This window comes from Vidua macroura, chromosome 12 (genome assembly GCF_024509145.1).
Source record: "Vidua macroura isolate BioBank_ID:100142 chromosome 12, ASM2450914v1, whole genome shotgun sequence".
NCBI classification, from domain to species: domain Eukaryota; kingdom Metazoa; phylum Chordata; class Aves; order Passeriformes; family Viduidae; genus Vidua; species Vidua macroura.
In genome coordinates this window covers 20,885,210-20,901,367 of record NC_071582.1, presented here as the reverse complement: position 1 = coordinate 20,901,367, position 16,158 = coordinate 20,885,210, and the positions used below count along the sequence as shown (strand labels likewise).

At 50.9% G+C, this 16,158-nt stretch overlaps 1 protein-coding gene across 2 annotated transcripts in view; it reads right to left on the bottom strand.

The window, feature by feature from the left end:
* Positions 1 to 189: 189 nt before the first annotated feature.
* Positions 190 to 16,158, bottom strand: part of SMAD3 (SMAD family member 3) — a 72,942-nt gene continuing 56,973 nt past the window's right edge. For both annotated transcript variants that reach the window (XM_053988110.1, XM_053988111.1), the window contains exons 6-9: positions 12,551 to 12,763; positions 10,027 to 10,164; positions 7,654 to 7,798; positions 190 to 4,471 (exon numbers count right to left, since the gene is read on the bottom strand). In XM_053988110.1, the coding sequence (XP_053844085.1) occupies positions 4,348 to 4,471; positions 7,654 to 7,798; positions 10,027 to 10,164; positions 12,551 to 12,763 (620 nt within the window). In that variant the 3' untranslated portion in view covers positions 190 to 4,347. The remainder of the gene's footprint in view (positions 4,472 to 7,653; positions 7,799 to 10,026; positions 10,165 to 12,550; positions 12,764 to 16,158) is intronic.

The window sequence follows — 16,158 nt, the reverse complement described above, 5'->3', positions numbered from 1 at the left end:
CCCAGCTGTAAAAAGAACAGGGTCAGGGTCTTACCTGTCACTGAGCTCTTGTGTGCTTTACTGGGCACGAGCTTCATTGCACAAACCTAAGGGTGCTGCAGTGTCCCAGGTACTGTCATGGCAACACCCCAAACTCTCCATTTGTGTCCTTAAACACATTCCTCCGACAGCCTGATTTGCTCACGAGCCTCAGTTTTCAAATCAAAGTTTATTAAAATGTCAAAACCAGACCTTACAGTTCCACATGGAAAGGGAGGGCGTACATGGGACAGGCCTCGAGTAACAAAGGCAGTAACGCTGCAGGGAAGGCAGGAGGGACTCCCACAGCTCCTGTGGAACCCCGCTGGTCTGGAGGGGCAGAGGAGGAACCTGCCAGGTCTGGAGGGGCAGAGGATGACCCAGCCAGTTCCAGAAGGGGCAGAGGATGACCCAAGCAGCTCTGGAGGAACAGGGTTTGGTTTGTAAAGCCCCATCAAGCCCCAAGGAGCACCAAGGGCCCGGCTGGGGCCCTGACTTGGTGCAGCAGCAGCACCGTGGCTCCCGAGGGCTCGGGGGACTTTGTGCTCAGCCCTGTTCTCTCATCACAGACTCCTCATTTCCAGCCATCATCAGCAAGGAGCAGATGGAAGATTTAATACTCTGAGTCCTTAACCGCCCCTTCTGCTAAAATTAAATACTGGATTCATCTGGATAGTTGAGAAAGACACATAAATACAAAAGCAGGTACATAGTAAAAAACACTGAACTTCTCAAGCACACCGCTCAGGCCACCACTAGAGAGGGCCTGGTTCTCATCCCAGCTTAGCACAGCCACGGAGTTCCATCCTCCTGCCCCTCAGAGAAGCGGGAGAGCTCTGGATGCTGTGCACGTGGCTGAAGTCCTTCCCTGGGCTGGGTTCTTCCTGCTTTTCCAGTCGGGAAGCAGCTCAAGGCACAGGTGTCACCAGTGGCTGCTTGAGGTGGGTCCTGAACATCCTTCACCCCGCTGAGGATCCTGCAGGGTTCAACCACGCTGATCCAAGGGGGAGGAAACTGTGAGTAACTCAGGAGCTCCCTCAGCCTTTTCCTGGCACGCAGGGGCAGCCAGAGCTCCAGGGAAATGCCTTACGATGGGATTTCTCCATCTTTGTGCATTTGCACACTGATTGCTGGAGATTAAGTCAAATGGACAGCACTGGATTACTCCTAAGACAAGCTTAACACAAAATACAACCTGCGATTCAATGCATTAACAATAAACACATCACCACAGCCTGGGAAAGCACAGGGCCCTGGGTGTCCTCTGCCAGCAGCCAGGCCCTGCTGTGCAGCCACGCCAAGGGAAGAGCCAAAGGTCTGCTACTGACTCTGGAGGAACAAAACCAGGTGAAATCCTGGAGAAACGAGCCCAGCCTGCCATGAAATGAGAGAATATTCCAGCCTGGAGCTGCACTCTGAGCCAGGGCAGGCTGCTCCCATCCCTTTGAGCTCCACACCAAACCTGCTTTAATCAAGTTCTCAGAGAAATCAAAGCCGCCCTCAGGGCCCTGCTGCCTCCAGCAAGCCCAGCCCAATCCCTGCTCCCTGGCCTTGGTGGCCACAGGAATGGGAATTCAGCTCCATCTGCAACTGTGACCATGCAGGGCAGCGTGGGCAGAACATCCCTGGGCTCAGCCCCATCCCCTGCCCTGTCCAGGGCCCCGGGCTCTGCTGGGCTCCCCAAGGTGGCTCCAGAACCCACTGAGCTTTCATGAATCAGGGAGCAGCAAACAAAGGGGAGAGAGGAAATTAATGCTGGAGTGGAGATAATCTCCCCTTTATCTCACTGCACTGCTGGGCCAGCTCACATTTTCCACTGGAAGTCATTTCACTTAAGGGATGATGAGGGGAGATTAACCAAAGTTTTTATGCATCATCTGAATCCTGGGTTTCAAAAGGCCTCAATTAATAATGGTCAGCAATTAATTATCCTTTAGCAAGGGGCTGTAGCTCGGGTTCCCAGCGGAAATCCAGGTTGGCTGAGGAGGTGACTCCGTGTGCAAATTTCATATTAAAGTTGGGATTTATTCCCACTCGTGGCCTCTGGATCAGGCTGGGCTCCTGCTCACACCATCACCTGTAATCCCTGCCTCTGGGATTTCAGATGTCATTTCTGTGGGTAATGCAGAAAGCACCAGAGTTCCAATTTCCTCTGTGATTATGAGGACAACAACAACATTTGTCACCAAAATAAGCAAATAAGACACTCAAGGAGGAAACCCGGGGCCATTTTACAGAGCATATTCCCTCCCTCTCATTTAAACAGCCGAAAGTCAAATATTTCTACAAAATTCAGGATACATTTTTCTTTGCAGCTATGTTAGAAACCTGTATCTGAACCAATGCTGAACCAATCCATGGCGACAACAGACCTGCTTTGTAAATGGCCCCAAAAATCCTCTTTTTTACAGATCTCTTTTGCACCAGTCTGTGCAGGCAGAGGTGTAACTCAGATCAGACACATTGCAAAATTTAACAAATCAAACACCCTAAAAGCCTCCAGTGCTGCTTGTGCTGTGCTGCACAGAGCAGCTCCAGTCCAGACTCAGCCAGAGGATATCCCAAAGTCCTGTGTCACCAGGAGCACATCCACCACTGAGAGTGCTCCTCACATTTCAGATGTTTAAACAAGACAATGCCTTGTTTCTGGAAGGGAACTCCCCAGACCATCCCTTCATCTGCATTCAAGCAGCAGCAGTGGCCTCTGGGATCTGTTCTGGGGGCACTGGGTCCCCTCAGCTCCAGCAGTGGTGGGGATTTGGCAAAGCAGGAGAGGCTGGCAGAGGTCTCGGAGGAACGAGCAGTTGGCAAAGGAGGAGCACGGGAATTCCTGGTGGGTGTTTGATCCAATCGGTTTCCCCAGTGGATCAGGGCATTCCCACAGAAGTTTGCAGGACTAAAAGCTTTATCAAAACCGTCCTCAAGTCCATCCCAGTCAGTCCTTCCCACAGCCACATCCAGCTTGTTTGTCTTTCGTAGATAAAAAACAAGAAAAAAAGAGAGATTTCCATAGGAAACTGATTATCACTTTCTCCCCTCCCCCTCTAATATTTTGGCACAAATGCATAAGATACTCATTGCAGATATAAAGAAACAGATAATTGGACAGCACTGACAAAGTTATGAGACTTATTTGGCAAATGTGAACCATAAAAACAAGTGCTAAGGAGTTTTTTCCAGTTGTGGAAGTTGTTTGCCACGACAGTTGCTGCAGGGATAAAAAATATTAAAACAGTCTGGAGCATGTATGTTTAAAATGAACATTTTATAGTACAAGTAAATACACACTCTCCCGATTTCTCCAGGCAAAAACACATCTTAGAGCATTTTCATCAGCTGGAACAGTTTCACACAGAGGGCTGGTTGTGTCTGAGATGTCCTGGCTGCTGCATGTGACAGCACGGGATCCCCCTCCAGGGCTGCTCCACAGCCAGGCCTGGACATTCCATCCCTGCTCCGCCTGGACACGGAGCCCCTCGGCCTTTGGAGAGGCAGAGACTGGGAAAACACAGCCCAGAGCTGCTGTAGTTAATGCAGACAGACTGCAGAGAACTGAGCTTGAGCTGCTCCAGGCAGGGCTCCCCACGGGACAGTTCTCCCTCTGGGAGCAGCTCCAGTCAAAAATCGCTGCAGCAACACCACAAAGAGCCTCAAACTGGGCTTTTGCTCCATGTGAACCCAGGCTGATCCATGAGGGCACCACCCCTGGGGCACCAGGCAAGGCTCTGCCTCCTTGCTGCTAGTCCAGTGTGGGAAATTCCTTCCTTTTCGGAATATTCCTGGGGGAATTCATTCTTTTGGGTGTTTGAAATGCCTCCTTCCCCACTGCTGCTGCGGTACCGGTGTGGATCAGGTGGGTGGTGAAGGAATGCATGAGCAGGAGCCATCCCAGAGTCCCACGGGGTCTGGTGTTCCCATCCTGGAGCCCCACAGGCTCTGGTGTTCCTGGGATGCTGCAGGAGCCTGGAGTTGTGTGAGGGAAGGGAAAGTTTCCTGGGAGCTGGGATGGCTCCTGTGCCACACACAGCCTGGAGCACTGCCTGCTCTCCACTGAAACAACATCCAGCTCTTTATCCTCACCAACTCCAGCTCTAAATTCCAAATGCAGTGGCCACGGAGCATCTCGACCAAAGTGCCGACAGTTTCAGTGGAAGTGGCTTAAATGGGTATTTCAAAACAACAACAAAACAAAGAAAACCCACTTCTTTTTTGGTTTTGAAGCGGATTTTTTTTTCTCATCGCTTGAATAACTGGGGAGTTGTTTACTATGCCTTTGCTAAGGGTGTTCCAGAGTCTTTGTTCCCCCACGGGCCCCCAGGAGGAGCTTCCTTAGGAGACGCTGGAGCAGCGGATGCTGGGGGAGCCCATCTGTGTGAGGACCTTGTCCAGCCACTGCAAGGGCCCGTTGAGGTGCAGCTCGATCCAGCAGGGAGTGCTGGTCACAGTCTGCCTCCTGCCAGGGGGAAGAGAACACAACACCAACGTGACAAACAGAAAAGGTCTCCCGGCTCCTGAGCTGCTTCCACAACCACCCTGGCCAAAGGAATGGCTCTCCTCTGGAACAGCCTCTGGCCTGCGCTGCTGATTTCTTTTAAAAACCCACCTTGTCCCTTCATATTTGTTATGATCCCACAGGAGCAACTTGCTATTTACTGCTCAGATTCCTGGGAACAGGCAGCTGGTTCCCTGAAGGGAAAGGATGGTGTTGATCTAAGCAAACCCATTTTTCCTTTGCAGACCTTTCCTAGTTAGACAGCAAGGTCCATATTCACCAAATATGTCCAGTTTCCCTATGCACAAGACAAGGATATTCACTTTTTACTGTACCCTTGGGTTTTAGGAGAATGTGGAAGTGCTGGGAAGAGCTCACCCCAAGCCCTGCAGATCCTTCCTGCATCCATGGGTCCTGCTGGGCCTGCTCTAACCTTCCCCTGCACAAATCCCTGCTCCCCTCCTCTCCCTGAGCCCAGACCCCACGGGTATCTCCAGAAGGCAAAGCACAGAGATGGGGAGGAAAAGAAGGAAAGGGAGACTAAGACATGGAGCCAGGGGCTCTCGCTCCTCTGCTGAGGCATGGCCGAGGGCTTGTTCCAGGCAGGGACAGCTGCTGTGGAGGAGGGAGACTACAAAGCAGGAGAAACAGCCTGGAACCAGCCTCGCTTTACACCCCCACTTCCCACAGAAGCTGTCCTTGGTAATGGGAGGGAGAACCTGAAATCTGTGGGACCAGGGAGAAACGAGGGGTGAAAAGGGGACTCTGTGCCTGGGGGGCTGCCCTGACCTCCCACCACCATCCCTGTCCCTGTCCACCACAGGCTGCTCATGGAATTGGCTTCTCCCCCTTCCCTGCACCAAATCCCTGGCACAGAGGAGCACTAAACACCCCCATGCAGACTGCCCAAGGGTGAACCAGGAATCAGGGAATGGCCCTCTGGATGCTCCCACAGGAACATCTCCCTCTGTGCATCAGATGGAGAAGTCTGTGGCAAGGAGAGGCAGGATGGGGGGAGCAGCCCCCTGTGTGAGCACAGCCCCGCGGGGATCCCTGACTTTCCGTAAGTCACGCTCGTCTGGAGCTCATTAGGGCCTGGCTGGGAGCCAGCCCTGAGCTGCTCTGGCCCCAGCTCAGGACGATTTCAAAACAAAATGGACTCCAAACATCTGGAGAAATGAAGAAAGTGGCAGAGCAATGTGCAGGGCTCAGGCTCCAGCTGGTCCTGAGGCCTCTCCCCTCCTGCAGCAGAGCAGCCCCGGAATGGCAGAGACCCCACAGAGCTCCGAGTGAGGCCACAGCTTTAAAGGGTGCAGAGTCAAATATTGCCACACCACTCTGGGCTTAAATCCTCACCAGCTTTCCCTCTCAGAAAACAACACCCATTTTCCACTGAACTTCATTTCTCCTGCTTGTACCATCCACCCCTGATTGCTCACCAGTGGGGTGACAGAGCAAAACTGTGGAATACTCTGTTCCCACAGCACCTCCAGTGTCCTTGTGGGGTCAGAGTGACCACATCATCCATCCCACACACCAGACCTCCTGCATCTCCACTGTAGCCTTAGGATTCACTGGGAAAACAGTGATCCTGCTGCTCCCACATTCTCCCACTTGCCCCATGGCAAGCCCTAAGGAAAGGATCAGGAGATTTAACTATAATTTTAGCTGTAATATTTAACTATAATTTTGCAGGAACTCTCACGGTTTTTTCAAATAGAAATTTTTCACACCAATCTGCTTTTATTTTAACCCCATTAGTCCCTGATAAAAGAAGCATTAGATCCAACCCATGGGAAGCACTCACAGTGTACTTCCACAAGGGCATGGAGGGACAGGACACAGGGAATGGATGCCACTGGCAGAGGGCAGGGATGGATGGGATTTTGGGAAGGAATTCCTGTGAGGCTGGGGAGGCCCTGGCACAGGGTGTCCAGAGAAGCTGTGTCTGCCCCTGGATCCCTGTGAGTGTCCATGGCCACACTGGAGCAACCTGAGACAGTGGAAGGTGTCCCTGTCCATAGCAGGTGTGGCACTGGATGGGCTTTAAGGTCCCTTCCAACACAAACCACTCCAGGAGTCTATAATCCTGTCTTGATAGAAGTGCAGTCTTAAGACACTCAACCCAAACATATCTAATTTTAAGGAAAAATGTTGTATTTCCTACATGGACCATGTGGATTTATCTGTGTGCTCCAGATAAAGCTCTTTGTTCCTACCACACATGGCCTTCCAGGTGTATCCCACAAAGAGACCAGACCAACCCACTCCCAAGAGCCACAGCCTATCCATGTTCCTGAACAGACACTGGGCTGATTCCCCTTTTTCAAACAGCAGTGACAGCTCAGCAGGGCTCTCCCAGCCAGGAGCTGAGGGCTGGCAGGAGCAGGCCCAGGGTGATCCCCGAGCCATTCCATAGAGCCACAACCCGTGTGTGCCCCTGAACAGGCTGACTCCCCCTTTCCAAACAGCAGGGACAGCTCAGCAGGGCTGTCCCAGCCGGGAGCTGAGGAGGAGCAGAGCCTGGGGTGATCCCTGAGCCATTCCATAGAGCCACAACCCGTGTGTGCCCCTGAACAGGCTGACTCCCCCTTTCCAAACAGCAGGGCTGTCCCAGCCGGGAGCTGAGGAGGAGCAGAGCCGGGGGTGATCCCTGACCCATTCCATAGAGCCACAATCCATCCGTGCCCCTGAACAGGCTGACTCCCCCTTTCCAAACAGCAGGGACAGCTCAGCAGGGCTGTCCCAGCTGGGAGCCGAGGAGGAGCAGAGCCGGGGGTGATCCCCAAGCCATTCCCAAGAACCACAACCCGTGTGTGTCCCTGAACAGGCTGACTCCCCCTTTCCAAAGCTCAGCAGGGCTCTCCCAGCCGGGAGCTGAGGAGGAGCAGAGCCTGGGGTGATCCCCAAGAACCACAACCCATGTGTGTCCCTGAACAGGCTGACTCCCCCTTTCCAAAGCTCAGCAGGGCTGTCCCAGCCGGGAGCTGAGGAGGAGCAGAGCCGGGGGTGATCCCCAAGCCATTCCCAAGAACCACAACCCATGTGTGCCCCTGAACAGGCTGAGTCCCCCTTTCCAAAGCTCAGCAGGGCTGTCCCAGCCGGGAGCTGAGGGCTGGCAGCAGCAGCCCGGGCGGTCCCACCTGTACTCGGCGCCCCAGCCCTTGACGAAGCTCATGCGGATGGTGCACATGCGGGTCAGCTGGTACACGGCCTCGAAGCCCTGGTTCACCGACTGCGCCAGCAGCGCAGCGAACTCCTGGTTGTTAAAGATCTTCAGGTTACAGCCTGGGGGAAAGGACACAGCAAGGACAAGGCATTGGCTTGATGGGATTGAGAAGTCTGGCTTTTTCAGAGGAACTCCAGGCTGCTTTCCCGTGTCCTCGGAGCCAGGAGCAGAGGCTGCCACATTTTCACAGGAAGAAGGAAAAGGGGAGAATTCTGAATGCTGGAGCCCCCCAGCAGACTGAAGAGACCAGGCTTGGGAACCTCCTGTGGAACCTCCTTCTCTCTGCTGGACACTGTTTCCTTCCTATTGTAATTTAAAGCCAGACTGTGACTGAGCACTCAACAGCAGAGATCCCTGCAGGGCCTGGAGGGGAGGAATGCACTGGCTGGAAACAGGAGCTCCCTGTGCTGGACTGACATGGAGTCTGTCACAGAATGGGGAAGCTCTGAAGTGAAACCACTCTGACACACCAGGAAGCAGATCTGAGGGTTAAAGAGGCTGCCAGGGCTGGTGGCAGGGCTGCTCCTGCTAAATCCTCTCTCCAGTTTCACTATCACGTGCCAAACACTTTCCTTTTAAAACTAAAGTTTCTCCCCTGATGTTTAGCCTCAGCTAAAAAACTGAGAACAACTTATTCAACTGTTCTGAGGGGGAAAAGGTGAAGTATAATAACATCCTTCATAGCTTAGATAAATAAATGCATGCCCCACTCTTTTAAAAAGTGTTGCTACCTTTGCTTTCTCCCAGATAACCATAAACAAGTTAAACTCTGAAACCAGGCACTCAGCTATGGCTCATTTGGGATTGGGCCAAGGCTGAAAAACAACATTTGGAGTGGGATGCACTGTGTTTTGTAAAAATCACTTGTGAGCCTCCTCTCCTGGAGGAGGGAAACACCCTCAGGGGGGAAACACCGGGAAAAACTGGACTCATCTGGTGTGGAGCAAAGGGTGAGCAGAGCAGCTGCAGGAAGCACTGCCCACCTCTGGAACCAGGGAAGAGCCCAGGGGCTGCAGTCTCAGGGAGTTTGAAGGGTGAAAAGTGTCAGGGCCAGGCTGACACTCCAGGAATAAACTCCAGGAGGATCCCAGTGCTGGATCCCAGCCCCGGGGAGCACTTGGGAACTGGTCTCCCCATGGGGGAGAGTGGCAATGACTCGATCCTGTCAACAAGGCAACGAAGAAACTGCGTCAAACCCAGCAAAGATTTGAAGAACAGGCGGCCAAAGACTGTGGCAGAAGTGGGGAGAGCTGGATCCAAAAAGTGAGCCTGAGCTGGGTCTGAGCGGAAATGTGGGCTTTTCATGTCTGCAGATGTTGACTCCAGCCAGGGTGGACTCCTGTGATGTGGTGGAGAATTAAGTCATAACTTGCAGCACTGGCAGCTGCATCTGAGAAAGGAAACCCAATAGGATGGGCCAGAGCTCGGAGCGTATGGATCTCCTCTCAAAAGAAAAGAATTCAAATATTTCTAAACAAAGAAGTTCAGTTTTTAAATATATACAGGCTTTTAACTGTAAAAAAAGTCAGCTTGTGTAAGCTTAGCTAAATAACCAAATTTCATTTCAAACAGCATCTCCTCTCTTACCAGCTTTTTTGCATTTATCTAACAAAAAAGTCTTTTCTTCCCAAATAGATGAAATAAATCATCTTGTAATCTTTCAGCAAAAACTTCAGACTGTAACCAGAACAATAAGGTGTCTGCAAGTGTGATTTCTTTAGAACAAACTAATTCACACAGAGGAAGGGATTTTACTAGAGACCAGGAAAAAAGGAACAATTTAAATCTATTATGGGTGAATCTAAACTAAGAGAAATTTCTTACCATCACTTAGAGGCACAAACAAAATTATCAACGTGTCTGTGAGATAATTACAGTACAACAATGGACTGATAAAGCACTGAAGGAACAAGTGGCAGACTGTGCTCTAAGTTGTGCTTAGATTCTGTTCTGTTGGATGAACATAGCGTAACTATTAAACCTCCACAGCAGCTTCCTTCAGCACTACCTCCACCCCTTAGGCTATAAAAATGCCCTGCTGGAATCGTCGAGTGGCTTCTAAAAGAGTAAAATAGATTTTCCAAAGAATTTGTGGACTCCCCTTCCCTGGAAGTGCTCCAGGCCAGGCTGGACGGGGCTTGGAGCCGCACGGGGGTAGCGGCCGGCGCGGAAGGGGACGTTCCAACCCAAGCCAACCCAAGGCATTGTTGATTTTACAGAAGCCTGGAGATGCCCTCAGCGAGTGCCCAGGGGCAGAGCAGTCCCCGGCCGGTGCTGTCAGCCTCACCTGGGGGGATCTTGCAGACCGTGGCCGGGTGCCAGCCGTAGCGCTGGTTGCAGTTCGGCGACTGCACGAAGATGGCGCTGTCGCTGAGGCACTCGGCGAACACCTCCCCGCCGATGTAGTACAGCCTCACGCCGCGGCCTGCGACACAGCGAGGGGGTCAGCGGGGAAAAACACCGGGGGAAAGTGGCTGGGACGGCTCCCTCAGGGGGGAAACACCGGGAAAAACTGACCCCGGGGCTGGGACGGGTCTCTCAGGGGGGGAACACCGGGAAAAAACGACCCCGGGGCAGGGACAGCTCCCTGAAGGGGATAAAACTGCTCCAGCGGCTGGGACAGTTCCCTGATGGGGGAAAAAACTGGGCTGGGATGGGGTCCCTGAGGGGAATAAAACTGCTCCAGGGGCTGGGACAGCTCTCTCAGGAGGGAAAACTGACCCCGGGCTGGGATGGCTCCCTAAGGCAGGGGGAAACTGCCCCAGGGACTGGGATGGCTCCCTCAGTGGGGGGAAATACCCAGAAAAATTGGCCCTGGGGCTGGGATGGCTCCCTCAGTGGGGGGAAATACCCAGAAAAATTGGCCCTGGGGCTGGGATGGCTCCCTCAGCCAGCTCTAAACCAGCGGCTCAGCTACCAGTGATGGAAACTCTGTCCCACTGGACATTCCATAAACTGCTCCATGGGCCAGGGCAGCTGAGGGAGGCAGGAACAATTCCAGTTGGAATTGTACCTTTGGCCCCAGCCAGGTCACTCCAAACACGCACACTGATATTTTCCATATGAATGTTCTATCAGTTAACACATGAAAGTCATCGTTTCTATCAGTTAACACATGAAAATCATCATTTCTTCTGAAAGTCATCCCAGCTGGACACAACTGTTTGGGGATTTACTCAATGATTTAGAATGAAATTCTATAGCACTTCCAAATCCTTGCCTTTTGCTGGAGATGACTTTGTGTACAAGGACACATACATTGCCCATAGGTGTTTACAGAAATCATTAAAATTTCACTTAATAAAGGAACAAAGTTGAAGAATACATTTTGTTGCTCAAATAAACATTTGATGTGGTCTCACATTCCTGTTTGAATGCATTGCTTTCATCCTTCCACAGAGCAGGAGTCTACTGCATTTAAAATCTGATTTCTGAATCTTGGTGGGTTCTGGGGATTGGAGTATAATAATCTTCAAAACAAGTGAGGAGAGATCCTCCTGTACAAGAGGGAGGATTCTCTGATTGCTCAGGAAAGGGGAGCAGAATTAGGACAAAAATCAGGATAATTTTTGAGAGGAGTCAGCAGAAAACAGTAAAGAACAAGCAACTGTCTTTTAGCAAAATTGCAGAAATTTGGGATGTTCCACTTAGGATAAGTTTCACTGAAAACAAATTGGCTGGGACCTTGCAAGGAAAGTGGAAATTGAGATGACAATCAAGGAGCTCAGTTTCCATTTATAAAAGGTCAGTCAGAAAATAAAACAGTGCAGGAGGGGAAAGAACACACAAAATTATCCCTGACATTCCTCCAGATACACAGAGTGTGTGAAATAGTTTAAATTCTATGACATGCAGCAATTTTAGCGTTGCTTGGTGCATTTTTGTATTACGATTATGTGAAAAAACACAATTGGCATTGTTGTATGAGGGATCAGCCTGCTGCTATCCACAGATATTCCCACCCAGAACTCTAAACCTGCTAAATTAGAGGTTTTTGAGGAGGGGTTTTTGTGGAGGGGTTTTTGCGGAGGGGTTTTTGAGGAGGGGTTTTTGTAGAGGGGTTTTTGAGGAGGTGTTTTTGAGGAGGGGTTTTTGAGGAGGCCTTTTTCAGGAGGGGTTTTTGAGGAGGGGTTTTTGAGGAGGCCTTTTTCAGGAGGGGTTTTTGAGGAGGGGTTTTTGAGGAGGCATTTTTCAGGAGGGGTTTTTGAGGAGGCCTTTTTCAGGAGGGGTTTTTGAGGAGGGGTTTTTGCAGAGGTGTTTTTGAGGAGGGGTTTTTTGAGGAGGCATTTTTGTGGAGGGGTTTTTGTAGAGGGGTTTTTGAGGAGGCGTTTTTGAGGAGGGGTTTTTGTGGAGGGTTTTTTGAGGAGGGGTTTTTGCAGAGGCGTTTTTGAGGAGGGGTTTTTGTCGAAGGGTTTTTGCGGAGGCGTTTTTGAGGAGGGGTTTTTTGAGGAGGCGTTTTTTTTGAGGGGTTTTTGAGGAGGGTTTTTTTTGGAGGGGTTTTTGAGGAAGCGTTTTTGAGGAGGGGTTTTTGCAGAGGCGTTTTTGAGGAGGGGTTTTTGAGGAGGGGTTTTTGAGGAGGCATTTTTGTGGAGGGGTTTTTGCAGAGGTGTTTTTGAGGAGGGGTTTTTGAGGAGGCGTTTTTTTGGAGGGGTTTTTGAGGAGGGTTTTTTTTGGAGGGGTTTTTGAGGAAGCGTTTTTGAGGAGGGGTTTTTGAGGAGGGGTTTTTGTGAAGGAGTTTTTGTGGAGGGGTTTTTGAGGAGGGGTTTTTGTGGGGTGGCCCCCAGCCCAGGGCCAGGAGGCAGAGGAGTTACCGATGTGCCGCCGGGTGAGCTCCACGGCCGCGTTCCTGTTGACGTTGGACAGCAGGCCCAGGCAGAAGCGCTCCGAGTTGGAGGGGTCGGTGAAGCCATCCACGGTCATGGAGGGCTGCGAGGCGTGGAAGGTCTCCCCCACCCTCTGGTTGAGCTCGTAGTAGGATATGGAGCACCAGAAGGCCGGCTCGCAGTAGGTCACGGGCTGCAGGTCTGCACCAAACAAAAGCCAAATCAGCCACAGCAAGGGAAAGGGGGATGAAAAAAAAAAACAAAACCACAAGTTTGGAATATTGTTCTGCTTCATTCCTCAGGCTCACTTCAACCAAGGTTTCATTTTAATGGACCACAGCGAGGAGGTGACATCACCCCTGGAGCTTCTGGCATGTGGAGCAATCACAGTCAAAGGCATTACTCACTTAGCAAGCGGGGTGTCACTGAGCAGCCTCACACTTGGGGGAAATGAAATAAATAAACTCAGCTTTACTATGAAATGTGGGCTCACTTTTAGGCAGCCAGTTCCTTAAGGAGACAAAGAAAAAGAAGGAGCAGAAAATCTTGGAAAGCATAAAGCACAAACCTGCTGTCCATAGCACAGGTGTGCTGCACCCTAAATCTGTGCACTTGCAACCAGTAAATCCAACTTTCCTTCTCACTGACCCTGCTGTGACCTCTCTGGCACTGGTGAAACCAGCAGAGTCTGAAATATGCCCCAAACTGCCTTTAACACTGGCATCAAAGTGATTTAAAAACCTTCTCCCAGTGCACTGGATCTCAAACCATCACAGGAAAATCTATTTTCCCAGCAGGTGAAGGCTCAGCTCTTCCCCTGGGGTCCTGGTTTGCCTCGTGGACCGAAGCCAAGGGGCTGAAGCTGAGGAGCAGAGGGAGCTGAGGCAGCCTCAGGAAGGCAGGGTGGGCACTCAGACAGCACTGAGTGATTTCACTGCTCCCACTGGAGCCCAGGAGACTCCAGCAGAGCAAGGCTCAAGGAAAATTTCCTGGAAATGCAGCCCAAGGAGGTGCCCAGCCCTGCTGAGAGCCAAGCTGAGCAGGGGACTGCAAAGCAGACCCAGCCAGTTCCTGAGTGCTGTTCCCCACACCCAGTGCAGGAGAAGCATTCCCTCCAGCCCTCCCCCAATTTATCACTTCATCCCCATTCAAATGGTGCTAAAAGACAGAACAGAAGAGCTCCCATCTGGCCAAGGAGTTAACATCAAGCAGCAAAACCCAGCTTTTTCCATAGGCTTTCCCATCTGCTGCTCCTGCAGGGCTTAGGAGAATGTGGGGCTTAAGAGATCAACTCCAAAAAAATCCAAGACAGGTTTTCACCACCCCAGGCTCCTCTCACACTGACCAAGGTCTCTGCAGAGGTTTGGGAGTCTTTTCTCACCTGTACCTGTTACTCTATAACCTTCAGGCACAGGCTGGAGCACACTGGCTTCCTCTCCACTGCTGAAGAGTTCCCAAAGTAGCCAACAATCAGGAAAATCACTTTGGTTTCTGCTTTGTTACAAGCTTTGCTGACAGCAAATAAGGAATTGAATAGAAGTACATCTGGGGAACTCTGTAATCCTTAGCAAGCTTCAAAATTCATGACATTTGGAGCTTATACCCATTCCCAGCTTCTTTTACCTGCCACTTCCCCACACTTGAATTTTATAGTTCAAAGCAAGTCCCTCTCTTGATAGAAACAGATCATTTCACACATCCAGGAGTGACACAAGTTTACTGTCCCTGCCTTTTTCTCATGCATGGCCCATTTGGTGTTCCCACTGGAAACTGCCACAGCAGGCAAGTTTTTCCAGCAGCAGCTGTGGCCACCTCAGGACTGCTCTGGGTTCTGTAGCCCCAGCACAGTTTGGAGAGAGGCCCAGCAAACACCAGCTCTGCCCAGAGCCTCCCAAGGTGAGTCCACCCACCAAAGAAAACAGATCAGTTCCACATGACTGGGCTCTTACTCCACAGCAAGTGCTTTTCTAATCAAAAGGCTGCTCAGCTCCAGAAAAATCAACTTGTGTTGATCCTTAAGTAATATCCTCAGGTTGGTGTTATTCAAGTTATAAAAACACTGAAACCTCTCCATGGTTTTGTGGTCCTTTCCTTCAGAAACCACCTCCACCTCATTGGGGCTCAAGGGAACTGTGGATTCCTCACTGAAGGATGTACAGAAATTTTATTTCTGGCTTATCTGCAGCTTGAGGAAAGACATAAACCAACAAATCCTGGTTTGAGGTAAAGCTTGTCTCTAAAAACCGCAACCAAGTTTTTAATGATGCTGCTTTCTCCTGTGATTTGAAGTTTTAAACTTCAGCTTAAGCTGCTGTGGGATGGGCAAGTTCTCTCTTGTGTTAGAGCTGTCCTAAATATTCATTTTCAATTTATGGCTTCAGTGTTTGGGGAAAAGGAAGAGAATGCAGCTCTGCTAGAGCCAAAGAACCCTGTGGGGGTACACAATCAATAAAACAGGACACATGAAACCCAGGCAAATCCTGCCTGAATCATCCTCTGCACAATTTCAGCCTTGACTCAGAAACAGCTTTGCTGTCAGAAGTGTCCTCTGGGTCCTGGGATGGTCCCAGCCCTGCAGCCTCCCTGCCAGATGAAAGTCCTGGGGAAAATCTGCTGCCTGCTCAGCTCCCCCTCTGAGCACAGGGAAGTTGTTACCCTCGTTTCAGGGAATGTGTCTGATCACATTTCTCTGAGAGACGTTCCCAGCTGGGCCAGTCCCAACCCCTCCTCGGAAAGGAGGAGATGCAGAGAGCTGAGTGCTCCCTTCCCTCTGCAGCCAGGGAAGGCTGGCTGTGCCCTGGGACAGGGGACAGAGGGACGTGGATGTGACCAAGGGCCATGTGCTCGTTGCTCTGACAGCTCCTGCGTCAAGTCCTTCAGTGGAGCAATCCCTGACAATGGATTTCCTGTGCTCCAGGGACAGCCCCCTCGGAACAACAATGTGTGTGTGACCACAGGGCTGCTCCTCAGCCAGCCTCAACTCCCTGACCTCATTCCCAATGCCCACAGAATGCTGGCAACTCTCCTTTCATTTTGTTTTTAGTTATTTCTCTCAGTTCGTGTTTCAGCAATAGGGAAGGGATCCTTGGATATCTATGACTTCCACTTCAAGCTTTTGTTTGACAACTGAAAACTTGACAACTGCAATTTGGAACCAAAACTCAAACACTTCCAACTCCAACACAAATTGAAAGGAGAATTTAAAAAAAAAAAAATCCCAATATGTTACTTTGCAACGCTTTTGTACCTGGGAATGGAAAGATGAAATTCCCTGAGCCCCTTCCATGCCACGCTTCAGCCTGACATGGAAAACCTGCCCTGCCCCTGGAGTCACACTTGGTTTGCCTTGTGCTGCTTTATTGCCTCTGGAGCTCCCTGGAATATGGCCACGGGATTTAAGTCCAAAGTTCAGTTTACACAAAGTGAACTGTCTTAAGAGCTCCAGGTAGTTCTGCTCAAATAAACACAGCAATTCTGGAACATTGTTTTCTTCATGGCAAAGCCCCCGCTCTGCTCGAGAGCTGAGAAACTCCCTCCTTGCACACGCTGCTGTGGGGTTTGGATTTCTGTTCCATTTTCTCCACAGATGCACAGAG